Source organism: Globicephala melas, chromosome 19 (assembly GCF_963455315.2).
Source record: "Globicephala melas chromosome 19, mGloMel1.2, whole genome shotgun sequence".
Taxonomy (NCBI): Eukaryota; Metazoa; Chordata; class Mammalia; order Artiodactyla; family Delphinidae; genus Globicephala; species Globicephala melas.
In genome coordinates this window covers 61,241,592-61,257,118 of record NC_083332.1, presented here as the reverse complement: position 1 = coordinate 61,257,118, position 15,527 = coordinate 61,241,592, and the positions used below count along the sequence as shown (strand labels likewise).

Sequence of the window (15,527 nt, the reverse complement as noted above, 5' to 3'; positions counted from 1 at the left end):
TTCAGTCTCCACCCAAGGGATGGTGACGACGCAGGCTCTGAGGTGAACGGGGTGTCCACACACGGCCCAGGGGGTCACATGAGGTCAGGTCCTCGAGGCCGGCTCCAGCACCTCTGGGCCAGCCTCAGAGGACACCTCGTGCCCACGAGCAGGGATCAGGCTGTGTTTCCATTGGGCTTTTATAAAGGCTGCCCAAGCTGGTTACGAATTTCTCTACGTGTGAGGTGCGGGCTGGGGGTGGGGGGGACCAAGTGGCCCCGGGAAGGGGCTCAAGGAGGCTTTCCAGAACAGGCCCTGTGGGCCGCCTCTCAGCATGGACCACACTCCGTCCTCGGAAGCTGTCGCCTGTTTCTGAGCCCTTGTGAATTAAGGTGTTTACACCCTGACTGTGAGCCTCATTCAAGGGTGACGCCTGCAGTGAATCGGTAACACTCCAACCAACCACAGAACCTGACAGCTTGCCCTCCTGGCTTTAGACACAGTAAACTGTGTGCCTGCAGACCAAGCGCCTCTGCTCCTTTGGGACTGACGTGACATCTTCAAGCTATGGACAGATTGACAATTTGGGGTTTTTAAACTGGGAATTCGAAAGCGTTAGGTTACATACAGGATAATGCTGTAGGGAAAGGGAAAACACAAACGTCTCTGGCACTGCGGCCAATTCCATCCCCCCGAGGCTGGGCCCATCCCACAGAACCACGTGGCCACACCTTGGACGGAGCCCAGCCTCTTCCGGGGAATCCCGCCCGCTGAGCACAGTCGTCATGAGCTCAACTGTGACAACAGCGAGTGTCCAAGGACACTTGGCAGAAAGAGCGGGAGCACTGGGCAGAGACGGGGTGTCCCTATGCTGGGTCCCACATGCCGACCCGAGACTCGGCGAGGGATGCTGTGACGCCACCCTCCGGCCACTCTTCTCTGATCTGGGATCAGTGACCATTCACTACGGGGTCCTGCACAAAGACCCACTGACGTTGTTACACTACTCCTCTCTCTTAATCCTGCTCTTGTCAGCAGCCTACTTACGACGGCTGCTAAAATGCGTTTTAATGTTACCAAATACACAAAGGATTTATGCAGGGACTTCCCTGGCGGTCCAGTCGTTAAGACTTTGCCTACCAATGCAGGGGGTGCAGGTACGACCTCCAGTCGGGGAGCTAAGATCCCACATGCCTCGCGGCCAAAACACCAAAACATAAAACAAAACCAATATTGTAACAAACTCACTAAAGACTTTAAAAATGGTCCACATCAAAACAAATCTTTAAAATAAAAAGAATTTGTGTTAAGAAAAGTTCACGTAAAATAAATTATGTGAACAAATTCTCAAGAAATGTTTCTGGCTAAACTTCCTCCTCAGCACACGTACAGCTGCAGTTTCGTGAACACAGCAATTTGTACTGATCTTGTTTCGTAGCCCACAGCCCAGCAACACCCCGGAGAAGGTGCCCCAGGGTCCCCGTGCTGTGCCTGACAACCCTGCTGAATCAATCACCTGCTCCTCCCAGACTTTCTCCCTGCCCTGCCCCCCACCCCAGCACAGATATGTGAGTATCTGTACCTATTTATACTCACAGATACGTGAGTATAAATCACTTCACTGACTGGGGCTTTGCAACATATACAAGGCTGATTTCTGACAATAATTCAATTATAACAGAAGTACTTCCCTATTAAAGGCAAGTACCAAACGTTTTACATGCAGGATTAGTCAAGTTCTGTAAGAATTATCAAATGCATAAACGGCAGGAATTAAACTCTTTATTAAGAATCTAACTAAATCCCTTCATTAATGCACAGATCCCACTTTTGGTCCACTTTGGCTAATCTGTTTCTCTGACTCAGTTCACCAGCTTAATCTTGGAACGATGAACCCCACACACTTTCAGTACTTTCCAAAGATCGGGGTAAACGAAGGCCTCGTGCCGGGGAAGAGAAGGGCAAGAGCTAAGAGCTAAGCCTGCGGCTCACCGCTCCCCACCGTCAGCGTTTCTCTGATCCAAACGGAGCTGGTGCCGTGACAGCCAGCACTGCCGATTAACGCACGGGTAAATCCCCTGGCACCGCTCCAGTATAATAAAGATCTGCTAGGGGACGGCATGCCAATTCGTGCAGACAATGTGGAATTCTTAAGAAACAGCCATTCTGAAACTCTGTGGTTCTCTGCAATCAGGCACAGAAATACTTTTATAAGAAGAGAAGAACGTCTGTCTACGTGCAGCCCTGGGCTCTTATCAGGAAGTAAGACGACTCCACCTAAGGCCGAGCCTCCAGCCCTTCAGCGCCTACATCTTATCCCCATTTCTCTGATAGGAAGTCGCTGACTGGACGCTCCCCAGTCGAGCAAGCTATTCTGGTCCCGGGAGGACGCGGGAGGGAAGCAGCGAATCCGACTCTCAGTGCATCATAAATGTCACAGGATGTTGGCCACAGGACGCCACTACAGGCCCGTGTGAGACGTTCGCAGATTAGCTCTTTTGCCCACATTTACGTGCACACACCGGCGGTCTCTGTTCCATCTTCCCAAACCCCGTGCCAACCGAGGTGGCTCAACCTGACATTCTCAGGACGTAGAACTGCGGGGGGGTGGGGGTGGGGACACATTCCCGAGGACAGTCGCAGCAAGCTTGCACTCAGACACACAGAAAACCTGTACTTTTTTCCCTACAGATTTTAATGCTAATAAGCTCAAATTCGGATCCCTTTTTGTAAGCTCACGTTAGAGTCAGTCTGCAGTCCCCCCTGAAATATATTTCACATTAATCAGATCACATTAGGGCATACAAACTTAAAAGATGACATTTTTGGTTTTTATGATAACCCCAGACTCCCCCCAAATTATCCAATGTCATGTTTCAGAGCTGAGGCCGTTTAAACCAAACAAGTTAGGCCTAAAGTACACAGCTAGACCTACGGGAGTATTTACCCAAAATCCACATGGAAAAAGAATAAGAACAATTAGCTTTCTCTGCAATTGTTACAGATGTAATTTTCATTCGATATCCACTAAGATGAAATCAGGAGCAACCCTCTTTTCCTCAAGTCTAATGAGTAGAGAGACTAGCTGCCCTGACCCAGCAATTCCACTCCCAGGTATCAGCCCAAGAAAAATGAAGACACGCACAAAAACCTACACACAAACGTTCAGAGCAGCACTGTTTGTGACAGTCAGAAAGTGGGAACGCCAGCGTCCATCAACGGGTGACAGATCAGCAAAGTGTGGCCTATCTACACACTTAGATGGGCCGTCATCCGGCCATAAAGAGGAATGAAGGACTGGTGCATGTACAACGGGAGGGCACCACGTGCTTCCACTCGTATGAAACATCCACAACAGGCAACCCCACAGACAGGAAGCAGATCAGAGGTGGCAGGGCTGGAGGCTGGAGCACGGGGGTACTGCTGTGGGGTCTCTTTGGGGTGGTAAAAATACCCTGCAATTAGACAGGGGTGATGTGCACCCTCTACCGGCACGTCTGCTTTAAAATGGTCAGTTTTATGGAATGGAAATTAGACCTCAATTTTTTTTCTAAGTGGCCCAGTTTGCTTTTTCTCTGTTCCCTGCTCTGCCATCTCAACCCTAGCAACTTATGTTAGAGGTGAATGACGTTTTAAGGAAAACATTTTCAATGCTTCAGATGTGGTAACAAGTCTAACAGGAAAATCTTTGTAGAAAAATCTATACTGTGCTCTTAGGAAAAATCAACGACTCAGACGGAGAAGCAGAAACACCTCACCAGCCCTTCCTAGTTAACAAATTATAGGCTTGAGGACCCAGTGACACGATGCTACATCTGCCCAGTTCCCTCCTCTCTCTCTGCGCTATTTTGGGAAACACTGACTCAGCCCTCAAGAGAAGGGCAAAGCTGCCAGGTGGCAGGAACCCTCTGGAGGGCATGCCAGGCCACCACCTGGACCCAGAGCCAGGTGAGAGTGGACCCCAGACCCAGCAGGAGAAAGGATGCTCCCCCTATATCACAGTGGGCAGGGGCAGCGTGGACTCAACGTGGACGTGTGGCCCCTCTGAGTCTGCGTGAGGCCCTCATCAGAGACACAGGACAGAGCTGTGGTCAGACAGGTGAGCCAACCGCTACCTCTCAAGTTATAGCTGTCCATCATCGGAAAGCCTCCAGAGCTAGATTCAATAAGCACACCTGACTGAAAACGATTATGTAAATCTGTATCAACGTGGAGAGATTTCTACTATGCAATGGGGAAAAGCGAGTTACAAACTCGTAAATCTAGCGTGTATGTTAACGCAGAAAAAGCCCAGAGGGTTTCTGGAGATCTCTGGATGAGGAATGTCTCCGGTTATTTGTACTTTCTTTGTCATTTTCATATCTTAGCATCTTTCAAAAACAATAAACATATATTACTTTTCTAAAAAGCAGGGGGAAAAATTACAGCTGACACCGGAACAATGTGGGGGGTTTCGACCCTCCATGTGGTCAGGGATCCACACGTAACTGCTAGTGGGCCCCCCGTGAACGCAGCGCCCCCATATTCACGACTCCCCGTGTGCAGACCGTACAACGCTGTAACAACTACTAGTGAACAGTCCACGTGTCATGGACCCGCGCAGTTTCAGCCCGAGTTGTTCAAGAGCCGCGGCACGCCCATTACCGTCCACGCGGAGAAGAGGAGCAGCTTCGAGGACGCACCTTCCGAGTTCAGGGTGATGAGGGTGACGTTGTTGCCGATGTTCTGACTTCCTGACTGTCCACAGTTGGAAACGGAGTCGCTGGCCTCGGACCCGCTCTCCCCGTCCTCATTGTGGCTGTCCTCCTGACCTGGCACCTTCACCACGATGGTGTTCTGCCGACGCCCGGGCACCGCGCTGCGCGGGAAACAGAGACACCAGCAGTGTGGTGAGAGCAGCACAGCAACACGCAGAGATGGTTCTGTACCCCGACGTTCTCCCCTTCACGTCTCACAGAAGCTACCTCTGCACACGCACTGGGCCACCAGCCTTCCCTCAGCTCTTTCTACTCAGATTAATAGCAGGAGACAGCCTGTGGCTCCAAGAAACTGTATGAAACTTGGAACGTTTAAAAACATGTTTACATCACAAAAGAAGTGAAATCACAAACCGCTGTGACTCAAGGCCTAGAACGCTCCCTTCCGATCATGGAGGTAACCCTACAAAACGCGGACGTTTGAATCAGGGTGAGATTGAGGCCGTGTCAAAGGAAAGGCTGAGTGAGAGAAAGTATGTCTGCAGACCCAGACTGACTGCACCGATCCACTCCGTCCCGAGAGATGTCCTAGAAATGACCCGGCCTGTGAAGACGCAGCTCTCACTCCCAACTAGCCCACTGCCAGAAACCGCTCGAGGGGGCTAGAAAAGCCAGTCGAGGATCTCCTGGGGGGCATCCTTAGCACCACAAGGGACCCCGATACAGCGCAGTAAGGCACGGCCAGGAAACCAGACACCAGCCAGCTCCGAAACGGGCTCCATTACCCGGAGGCACGCTACTGCCTTCTGAATGACCTTTTCGACTTCCTTCGAGATGCTGCCGCGCACGGGGAAGGGGAAGCAGCGCGAGGTCCCTGCTTGCCGAGGCAAACCCCGGGGGGCTCCATCCTGGGGGCTGGACCTCGCTAAACGCTCCGGACCTGGCCACGACTCCGCCCTCGCGGGCACGAGGCACACGGACCCTCTGCGGCTCTGCCGGCCCACGGTCTCGGCCCGAAGCGTCCGCACCCACCTCCCGCGGCCGGTCTGCTTGGGGTCTGGGGCCCTGGGGACCTGGGCTACAGCCAGGTAGAAGCGGGACCGGCTGCAGGAGGGCCTGCGAGACTCGCCGGGAAGCAGCGCGGTGGGGCCGACGCCGGCGGGGCGCCAGCACACGAGGGGCGATGGTGCCCTCCACGCACTCCCGCCTCTGACCCAGGGTACAGCCAAAGCGTCTCCAAAGAAAAAGGGGTGGAAAAGGCACCACCTCGAAACGCCTCCGCCACTTCACCAACCAGAGGGGACGTCGCCGACCCGACATGCTCGGACAGACAAGACAGATGGGAGTGAGGTGAGAGGGCGGGATCCGCGCATCGTGGTGAGCACACAGGGTACCTCCCGCCGGCACGCACGGCGGTGGACACAGGCCAGGCCGTCCTCCCCAGACCCTGGCTGCGGAGAACCCTGGGCCCAACGACACGGGCGCCCCAGGACGCCGCCCTGTCCCCGGGGCCCCAGCGGTGGCGGTGAGAGGTGGGGTGTCGTGCTACTGACTTGCTAATGATATTTTCCAGGGGATCCGGTGCCCTGCCGCTCAGGGGGTCTTCCATCTTGGCTACAACGGCGTTCTGCCGATCACTGTTGAGAATTACTGTAGTCTGGGGGACGACGCTAGGGAACAAAAGAATCACAGAGAAAAGAAGACCTTAACACGACAGCGTTCATTGTCAGAGCACAGAGTCATCAAAAGTCAGCGCCCACGCCCCGAGCTCCAGAGGGGAGGCCCCGGCAGGGCTGCGCTACGTGCACGGGTGACACCGGGCAAAGTGCGAGCCGGGGCTGGGCTTCTTAATGGAGAGTCTATCTCTGCTCCTTGTTGGCACTGCCGGGAGAGTCGGGTTACAAATATTTACATGTTTACAGAGAAGAGACAGAGGTGTCACAGCTGTCACTGTGCAGGAAGGTTTCTGAAGGAGCAGGTCTGCATGAAAAGCAGCTTGAGACTTACTCACTGCATCCAGCGAATTCCCACGTGCAATCTGGGCTTTCGTGACCACTGTGCTTATCAGTTCCATCCCAGGATGTGAGTATCATGACAGAAAGGGGCGAACACCTGCGGAGGGGCTGCGGGGGAACCGCCGGGCACTGACCTCTGGGTTCTGCTGGGCCAGTGCAGGAACTACAGCCAAGGGTCCGGGGACTTTGCTTCGAAGGAAACGATGCTACAAAAGAATTGTGCCCCCCCGGGGGCTCTTTCCGGAGGGAGGCATGTGTTTATTTATTTTTTTATTTTTTGAGACACGTGTTTAAACACGCGGGAGCCAGTGGCTCGTCTCTAAGCACAGTCGTCAAGATTTTTTGCTCATTAACCTTCCAGCCCTCAGCGCTTCCCGCCGTGCTTTGTGCAGAAAGAACAGGCACTCGAGATGTACAGCAGTGTTACCTGAGAGCAATGTCATGCCTGGATCTCTCTCTCCAAACTCCAAGTCGGGGAAACCCTGCTTTTACAGGAGGAAAGCCCATGAACCCAAAGGCACCCATGAGAAGCCAGCCCCTGTCCCAGCCACACCCTGTTAAATGTCCCCAAAAGCAGAGGCACAAATGGCACCGTGTCATGCGGAAGTGAATGGCAGGACCACAGGATATTTTCCTAAAAAAGAAGCATAATCGCCTGCATTCCACTCAAAGGCGTCAGCATTTTCTCAGCCGTGCTACTTAATCATCAGTGACACCTGAACTAACCCACCAGATCCTGACCACCTACCCACAGGTCAGGCACCACAAGTGGCCAGGTACCGAGGTCACACACAGGGTACCCACACAAAGGTGTTCCCTCTCACCCCGATAGGACATCACGATGGACACGAGCACATTCAAGGTCTGAGATGTCTGCCGGAAATAAACAGGTTAAAATGGATTCACGCCAACATCCGGCAAAGTCGTTAGACTAAACACACCTCTGTTTCCTAAAGGACCTTAAGACCAAGGAAATGCTGGTCTGAGACAACCAGCTTCAAGCTGGAGCACAGGGAGCCCCGGGGCACCTGACCGTCCGGGGCCCCTCGGTGTGCAGATCCCGCAGGGCCTCAATTCCCAGACGCCCTCCTTCCAGAACGTTCTATGTCCTAAAGATGATGCCCCAGGAGAGCACCTCTGGCCAGTGTGGTTGTTCCCTTTCACAAAGCCTCCCCGCAATCACATTCAGGCACCCCGTCCATCCAGACGTAAGACAGCAGGCGCTCTGCGGGGGTCACTCCTTACCACTCGCCTCTGACAAAGCGCACGCAGGACCTACTTAGGGTTTCAGCTCACAGATAATCAAAGTAATCTGTGATGACAGACCACTAAGACTGCTGGCACACACCTGCAAGAAATGAGGACCTCCTCCATCTTCCACAGATTTATTTATGTAAACACAGCTTCTCAGAACTTCAAACTATAAAAACTGAAAACAGAAATGGAACCAACATTGAACCCTGCGTCATTTTAAGTGATAGATTACTCATAACCGTGCAGAGATTCAGGAATTAACTAACACTAAACCCCATCCATCTCAAGGGTAAATTCACAACACTGCATTGTTAACTATAAACTGGTAATAATTTACCCTGTTTTGTTCAACTGTGTACTAAGAACTGTAATGAGACCTCAATCCAGAAGAGCTTTTTTTTTTAACCCTCCAGGCCTCACGGTTACAGTAGATACATTTTTCAGCTTCAATTTCTATCCGTATTTCTGTTGCACAGGAATGCACCAGCCTGGCTGACAGGATAAAATCTTGTGACGGAAATGAAGTGGGAAAGAAAGTTCAAAAAGCAAAAGGGACGATGTAAAATTTGACGGTCCAAAGCTTATTCATCAGGGGACTTGTTTTTAATGGATGATGGTATTTAGATTATAACAGAAACATTTAAGTGAGCAATGAATCTGTTTTTAAATACCAATATTAATATTCCAGAAAATACACCTTTCCACTAATGCAATTACGTCAACCTCAAGTTGTACAACTTAATATTTTGTTTTTCAAAAATTATGGAACATCCACATCACATTAAGACAGCAGGGCTTCCCTGGTGGCGCAGTGGTTGAGAGTCCGCCTGCCGATGCAGGGGACGCGGGTTCGTGCCCCGGTCCAGGAAGATCCCACGTGCCGCGGAGCGGCTGGGCCCGTGAGCCATGGCCGCTGAGCCTGCGCGTCCGGAGCCTGTGCTCCGCAAAGGGAGAGGCCACAACAGTGAGAGGTTCGCGTACCGCAAAAAAAAAAAAAAAAAGAAGACAGCAGTAGTTATCCTGAGGGTCCGTACGGGGCAACTGTCACAGCACGTCAGTGTCCTGCCAAGGCCGAATCACAGCCCCAGGTACCCAGTCAGACACGATTCTGGGTGCTGCTGGGAAGGGGCTTTGCAGATGTGATAGAAAGTCCCAGTTGGTTGATGGTAAATTACTCGAGAGACAGATCACCCTGGGTGGGCCTGGCCTGATCGGGTGAGAGCTTTAAAAGGCAGTTTAAGGGCTTCCCTGGCGGTCCAGTGGTTAGGACTCTGCGCTTCCACTGCAGGGGGTACAGGATCGACCCCGGTTGGGGAACTAAGATCTCACATGCTGCGTGACATGGACAAACTAAATAAATAAATTAAATATTTAAAAAAATAATAATAAAAGGTTGCATGACATGGACAAACTAAATAAATAAATATTTAAAAAAATAATAATAAAAGGTTGCATGACATGGACAAACTAAATAAATAAATATTTAAAAAAATAATAAGAAAAGGTTGCGTGACATGGACAAACTAAATAAATAAATTAAATATTTAAAAAATAATAAGAAAAGGCAGTTTAGGCTGTCCCCGATCTTGGAGACTCCAAACAGCTCCTGCCCATGGGGTGCCACCCGGTGACGATGCCCCCTGCCTGTCCACCTGCCACACAGACTGTGCACATGCTTGGCTGCCTCCACAGCTGTGTGAGCCAATTCCGAGTGGGAAGCCCCTTAGACTGGGTGCTGGCTGTCCCCACACACACCCCTCCCACTGCTTCTGCTTCTCTGGGAATCCTGTGTAAGCGGCAGCGTGACACCGAGGGCGGGAAAGTGACACTGGGACCCCGCTGGCACCAACCCCGGGCCTCGTTCAGATCGCACCAGTCTCCACGTGCGCCTGTCGTGCTGCCTCCCGGACACGCCCACCCTCCCTCCCCAGCGCACCCGCTAACCTGCTCCCTGTCTACCGCTCGGACGGACGTGGAGGATGTCACAGAGGTGGGAGCATGGGGCGTGGGACCTCTGAGCCACCTCTGCTGACACCTCCCAGGCGGCCAGGCCCAAGCATGTGCCTAGGGGCACACCCGCATGTTTAACCTTTCACCCAGACAGGGGCCTTCGGGGTGTCTGCAGGTTTGGTTATTACAAACAAAGCGGCCATGGCCATTCATGTGGAGGTTCTGTGTGAACATGAGTTTCCATTTCTCTGGGATAAGTGCCCAAGAACGTGCTTGCTAGGCCACACGGTGAGGACATTTTAACGGCGAGAAATGCTTCCGATCTGTTTCCAGAGCCGCTGCCCCGTCTTACACGCCTACCAGCAGCGGCGCGAGGCCCGGGGTCTCCGCGTCCCGCCAGCATCTGGAGGGTCCCTGCTGTGTCCAGCTGTCTCCTGTCCTCGTCTCCCTGCTGGCTAGCGCTGCTGAGCTCCTTTTCACGCGCTCACTCACCAGCCGCCTCTCCTCTCCGGTAAAAGAGCTGTTTCTGCTTTCTGCCGACTTTCCACTTGGATTGTTTGACTTTCCACTGTTGAGTTTTGAGAGGTCTTTCTTCTAGACATTCCACTAGTCCTTTATCAGATATGTGGTTTGCAGTTTCTCCTGGTCGGTCGCTTCTTTTCAGCTCCTAACAGGTCTTTCAAGGAGCGTAAGTTTTTAATCTCGATTGAGTCCACGCTCTCTTTATTTTTCATGGATAATGCTGTTGGTGTGACGTCTCAGAAGGCTCTGCCTAGCCCCAGGTCCCACAGGTTTTCTCCTGTGTTTTCATCCCAAAGTTTTACAGTCTTACATTTTATGTTGCAATCTGTGATCCATTTTAAATCAATTGCTGCTCAAGGTGTGAGGTTTCCACCGAGGTTCATTTCTTTCATTTTGCCTGCGGAAACTACTCCCGCACCATGTGTTCAAAAAGCTGTCCTTCCTCCATCAAACTGCTTTTGCACCTTTGTCAAAATCTAGCCGGCATATTTGTGTGGGTCTATTTCTGGGCTCTCTATTCAGTTCCACTGATCAATTTATCTATTCCTCGGCCATTCTGGTTTTTAAAACTTTATGTGCTCAGTTCATTCTTTCACAGTCTTAAACCATTATTTATACCTTTACTTAGAACTGTATGTCAGTTTTCAAAGTTCCTGTTAAATAAAAACTTAACCAAAAGGGAAAAGGGAAATGCCTAGACCCACAGACCATCCTGATTGTTTTAATTCTAAGATGAGGCTAACGTGCAAGCTGAACATTCTTGCCTAATTCTAAAATTATGCTAGTTACACACAAGCTGAATACTCTGGCCTAAGGACATTATCATTCAGAAGTAAAGCACGCCCTTTGTGGTCACAGGTCACAAAGCACGCTTGTGACCTGTGACCACGTGCCGCGGGCTGCCCGCCCTGGCAGACAGTGACTGTGAGCGCAGGGCCCCCACCACCTCCGCGGGGCAGTCACGCGGGGGCCGCCCCCCTCAGGCAGGACTGCCCCAGGGCCCCGCGTGAAACAAAGCCTCAAACCTGGAGCGGGCACTGTGGTACCTTCCCCGCACAGATAGCCAACAGCCCGTCCAAGATCACACAGCCACTCAGTGGCAATGGCAGGTTTGAGCCCAAAGTCCTCAAGCAGCAGAGCCAACGTCCTTTACCAAAGTCAGTGAAGCCGGACCTGCACCCCACGACTCCCTGAGCATCAGAATTTCCTGGGGAAGCGAGGGCCCGCCCTGGAGAGCCTGGACTTCTCTTTTTTTAACAATTCCCCCAGGTGATTCTGATGGGTGCCCCTGGTTTAAAACAACACCAAGCACAAAATCCCCGCCCACTGCTCCCAGTAGCACCAGCCTCCCCCAGAGCCCACCCGGTCCAGCCCACTGTGCATGTGACCTTCCGTCTGCTTTGTTCAGTGACGCATCCCGGCTGCCTAGATGAACGCCCAGGACACCGGCAAGCCTGTGTGTTCAAGGAGCAGCCTCAGATCTGAGGGGCAACCTCGGGCTCGCTCGGCTGGTCCATACTGCGAAAAAAAAGAACAGAGCAGGCGCCCACAGACGCAAGGCCCAGAGCACAGCCCAGGATGCCGTCCTCACTCAGGGCAACCTGCGTCCTGAGGGCTGACCGTGTGCGCCCAGCAGGCACGAGGCTGGCTGACGGCGTCGGACACTCGGTGAATGATTTCTCGGCCTCCCGGGGATCAAGGAGCACTAAGCGCTCACACGCGTCATCCCCTCACAGCAACCCTCGCTCACGACTTTTACTCGCCTTCTACTGATGAAGAAACTGATGCTTAGAAAGGGTAGAATCTGCCCAAGGTCTCATCACGTTCAGGTGACGGAGCCTGGATTCAAAGCCAAGAATCTCTCGTGCCCTTTGCCACTTGTTGGTGAACAACAGGAATAATCCTATTTCAACTACTGCTACCACTTACCCTTTCAGTGTTGGGGATTTTAATGGTTTTATTTTGATGGATTTAAAACCAAATATCTTCAGCTTTCAGAGCTGTCCTGGGAAACATTTCCAAGTTCTCTTACAAAGCGGCCTTCAGCCTCCCCTGAGTTTCAGAACATTGCTTGGTGAGCAGGTCAGAACGCCCTGTGCTGCTGCCCTAAAGCACCGACTCCTCTGCCCCTTGCTCGTCAGTCCCACCACGTGACCATGGTTTGAATGGACACCGAGGCTGCCATCAGTGAACAAGCGGCCACGGACGTGGCTCAGGGCAGGCGGGGGCAGGTTGGGCATGGGGTTAAACCCCACCAGCACTCCTTAGGCTCCCTGGAGGAACGGGGTCCCTTGGGAAAAATCAGGTCTGTCCAAGCAGCATGGTCACCCCTTATTTCCAGTTTCCAAGGAGCAAGAAGAACGTCCACAAGCGCTGACTGTGAGTTCTCTGAGCAAAAGCTCATCCGGGAGCGGAGAGCAGCCGCCACCCGCAGCAGCGCGCCGTGGACAGCAGATGCTCTAGGGCTGGGGCCGGGCTGGCGCACCCCGAGCATCCACAAGTGGGCGTCCACACAGGCTGGGGGCACTGCCGTCTTAGGAGAAGCTTCTAACCTTCCCAAAACAAGGCTAGGCGACTTAAAATGCCCAGAGGTGAGGCTGCGCGGCAGGGGGGGGCCGGGTCACGGTGCCTGCACCAACTCCCAGCCGGCAAAGCCAGCCTCCAGAGTGACCTGCGACCGCAACGGCGCACAGCAGCGCGGCTCACACGGGGCTGCTGCCTGCAGCCTGTGGTGAAAGGGACGCTCGCACACTGAGGTGTGGGCGCCACCCTGGCTCACACCTGAGTCAGCTTGACTTTGTGGCCTAGCGGACACTCACTGTACATCTGCTTTAACCGTTAAAGAAAAGGCCACAGTGATCAGAAGCAGAGAGTGTCCACGCGAAAATAACATGAAATGCCTCCCTCCCCGGGAGGCCAGGGCTGCTCCTCCTTCCACGATAAGCCTCCCTTCCCAGGTGCCAAGGCCACGCCGACTCTGTGCGCATGCTGGTCTGTCCCGTGGGAACCCTGAAGGAGTGTGTGTGTCCCTGACCTGTCTGATGTTCCCTGTTCTGACGAGATGTAAAACTGTGCTGAAAACCCTGCTTCTCTGGAGCAGTCTTCTGCGCTACAGTCCTTAGTTTCACTCACGTAAAACTCTTCTCTGTTCATATTATAGATTGTTTATTGATTATTTTCGTCAGCACATGAGTGAGGCAGTCAAGTTGGGCATTATTTCTGCTCACACAATGATGCCCAATTTTGTTTTCTGTGGTGGGGGAGGAGTTCCAGCCGAATATTAAAAAGTGTGTGGGGCTTCCCTGGTGGTGCAGTGGTTAAGCATCCACCTGCCAATGCAGGGGACATGGGTTCGAGCCCTGGTCCGGGAAGATCCCACATGCCGCGGAGCAACTAAGCCCATGTGCCACAACTACTGAAGCCCACACACCACAACTACTGAGCCCACGTGCCCGAACTACTGAGCCTGCGAGCCACAACTACTGAGCCCACGTGCCACAACTACTGAAGCCCGCACGCCTAGAGCCCGTGTTCCACAACGAAAGAAGCCACCACAATGAGAAGCCTGTGCACAGCAATGAAGAGGAGACCCCGCTCGCCACAACTAGAGAAAGTCCATGTGCAGCAATGAAGACATGATGCAGCCAAAAATAAATAAATAAAATAAATCTTAAACAATAAATACAAAAATAAGAATAAAAAGTGTGCAAAAAATTGTTTGCCTCCCTCTCTCCTACCATTGAGCCTCACTACAGTATATCTGCTGACACTGATCTTTCTGCAATTCAAAATTGTCACTCATCCAGCTCAGTTTTGGAAATGCTGAGTTTTGTGTAACCCTCTATTGACAGAAGCGAGCTCACAAGCATCTCGAGTAATCCTCTTTTCTGCTTATGAGAACATGCCAGCAGGAGGGTAAGGCACATATCCTTGGCTTTCCAGTTATAGTCCTGTCTCACATACAAGAACCGGGGTCCTAATAAAATACGAAATTGTGTCCCACGTATTGTACTTACAAAAAGAAAATTGTTTACTTTTTTTACCGGGGTCCTAGAGTTTCAGTAAGAGCAAAAAAAGAGGGGTCGGGGGGACACTCAGTTAAACAATAAAACCAGATTTTTTATTAAATTAATAAAATAAATTAAAACAATAAATAAATTAAATTAAAACAATTTTGTTACTGTTTAACACTCAGTTAAACAATAAAACCAGATGCCCCGAGGTCCTCACACCTGAGAGGCAGGTAGGCTGGGGTCCACCATGACCCCCTGCCCCCTTTCATAGGTGCACCTGTTCTGGGAGATGCCGCACAGCCAGGCTCCATTTCCAGGTGCCTTCCATGCAAACGTAGCCCCGGGACAAGTGCTCACGCATCCCAGAGGCCTTAGGGAGTAGGATGGAGGGCATGGGGCCTCAGGTCCCTGCGGGGAGAGCAGTGGGGGGACCAGAAATGCCACTTGGCGCCAAGAACATGAGCAGGAGGCACAAGTCCCAGGGGTCCTGGGCTGTGGCAGTTCCCGTAAACCAGCCAACAGCCAGGCATCTGAACAGTCACTAACATGTGTCTTAAAGGGTTTATTTCTCTAGCTTGCAGGTTAAAGATGAAAAGGTCATAAAAACCAGGATCCACAAAAACACTCTTAGGGATAAGAATAAATTAGCACTGAAACTTTGTTTCCAATATCGAAGGGGATGAGCAAAATACAGTGTAAAACCAACTCCCCCAAAATAACCAACTGCACCAGAGAAATGGGGCAACCTGCTGCCACGAACGTCAACCCCCAGCTGCCTGGAGCCAACAGGACCCAGAAGGCGTGGGATCCACCCCGCCCCCACCCCACAGACGCCACAGCGCCCAGGACAGGACGCTGCAAGTGCAAAGTCACAGCCCCGAGGCAGCAGAAGAGCTGTGCGTCCCTTCTTCTCCTTCCCGAGGAGCTGCAGAGACGCCTGCTCACAGAAAGGCAGGCCTGGGAGTAGGGGACACCCCAGGCAGCCAGACCCTGGCACCCACAGCTCCATCCCCAACGAAAGGAGACAGGACGCCTCTAGGACTAGGCAAGGGACGTCTTGCACAGCCCGGAAGGAAGCGCTCAAACCAAACAAAAGA

The 15,527-nt window shown here is 52.2% G+C and overlaps 1 protein-coding gene across 8 annotated transcripts in view; it reads right to left on the bottom strand.

Annotated features, from left to right (window-relative positions):
- Window positions 1–15,527, bottom strand: part of BANP (BTG3 associated nuclear protein) — a 104,468-nt gene that overhangs the window by 47,269 nt on the left and 41,672 nt on the right. For 7 of the 8 annotated variants that reach the window (XR_009560088.2, XR_009560089.2, XR_009560090.2 and 4 more), the window contains 2 exons: window positions 6,230–6,346; window positions 4,662–4,837 (listed from right to left, as the gene is read on the bottom strand). Coding sequence is in view for 2 of the 8 variants with exons in the window: in XM_060289269.2 (XP_060145252.1) it covers window positions 4,662–4,837; window positions 6,230–6,346 (293 nt within the window). In the remaining 6 variants the exon portion in view is untranslated. The remainder of the gene's footprint in view (window positions 1–4,661; window positions 4,838–6,229; window positions 6,347–15,527) is intronic. The other variant, XR_009560091.2, reaches the window with a different exon arrangement.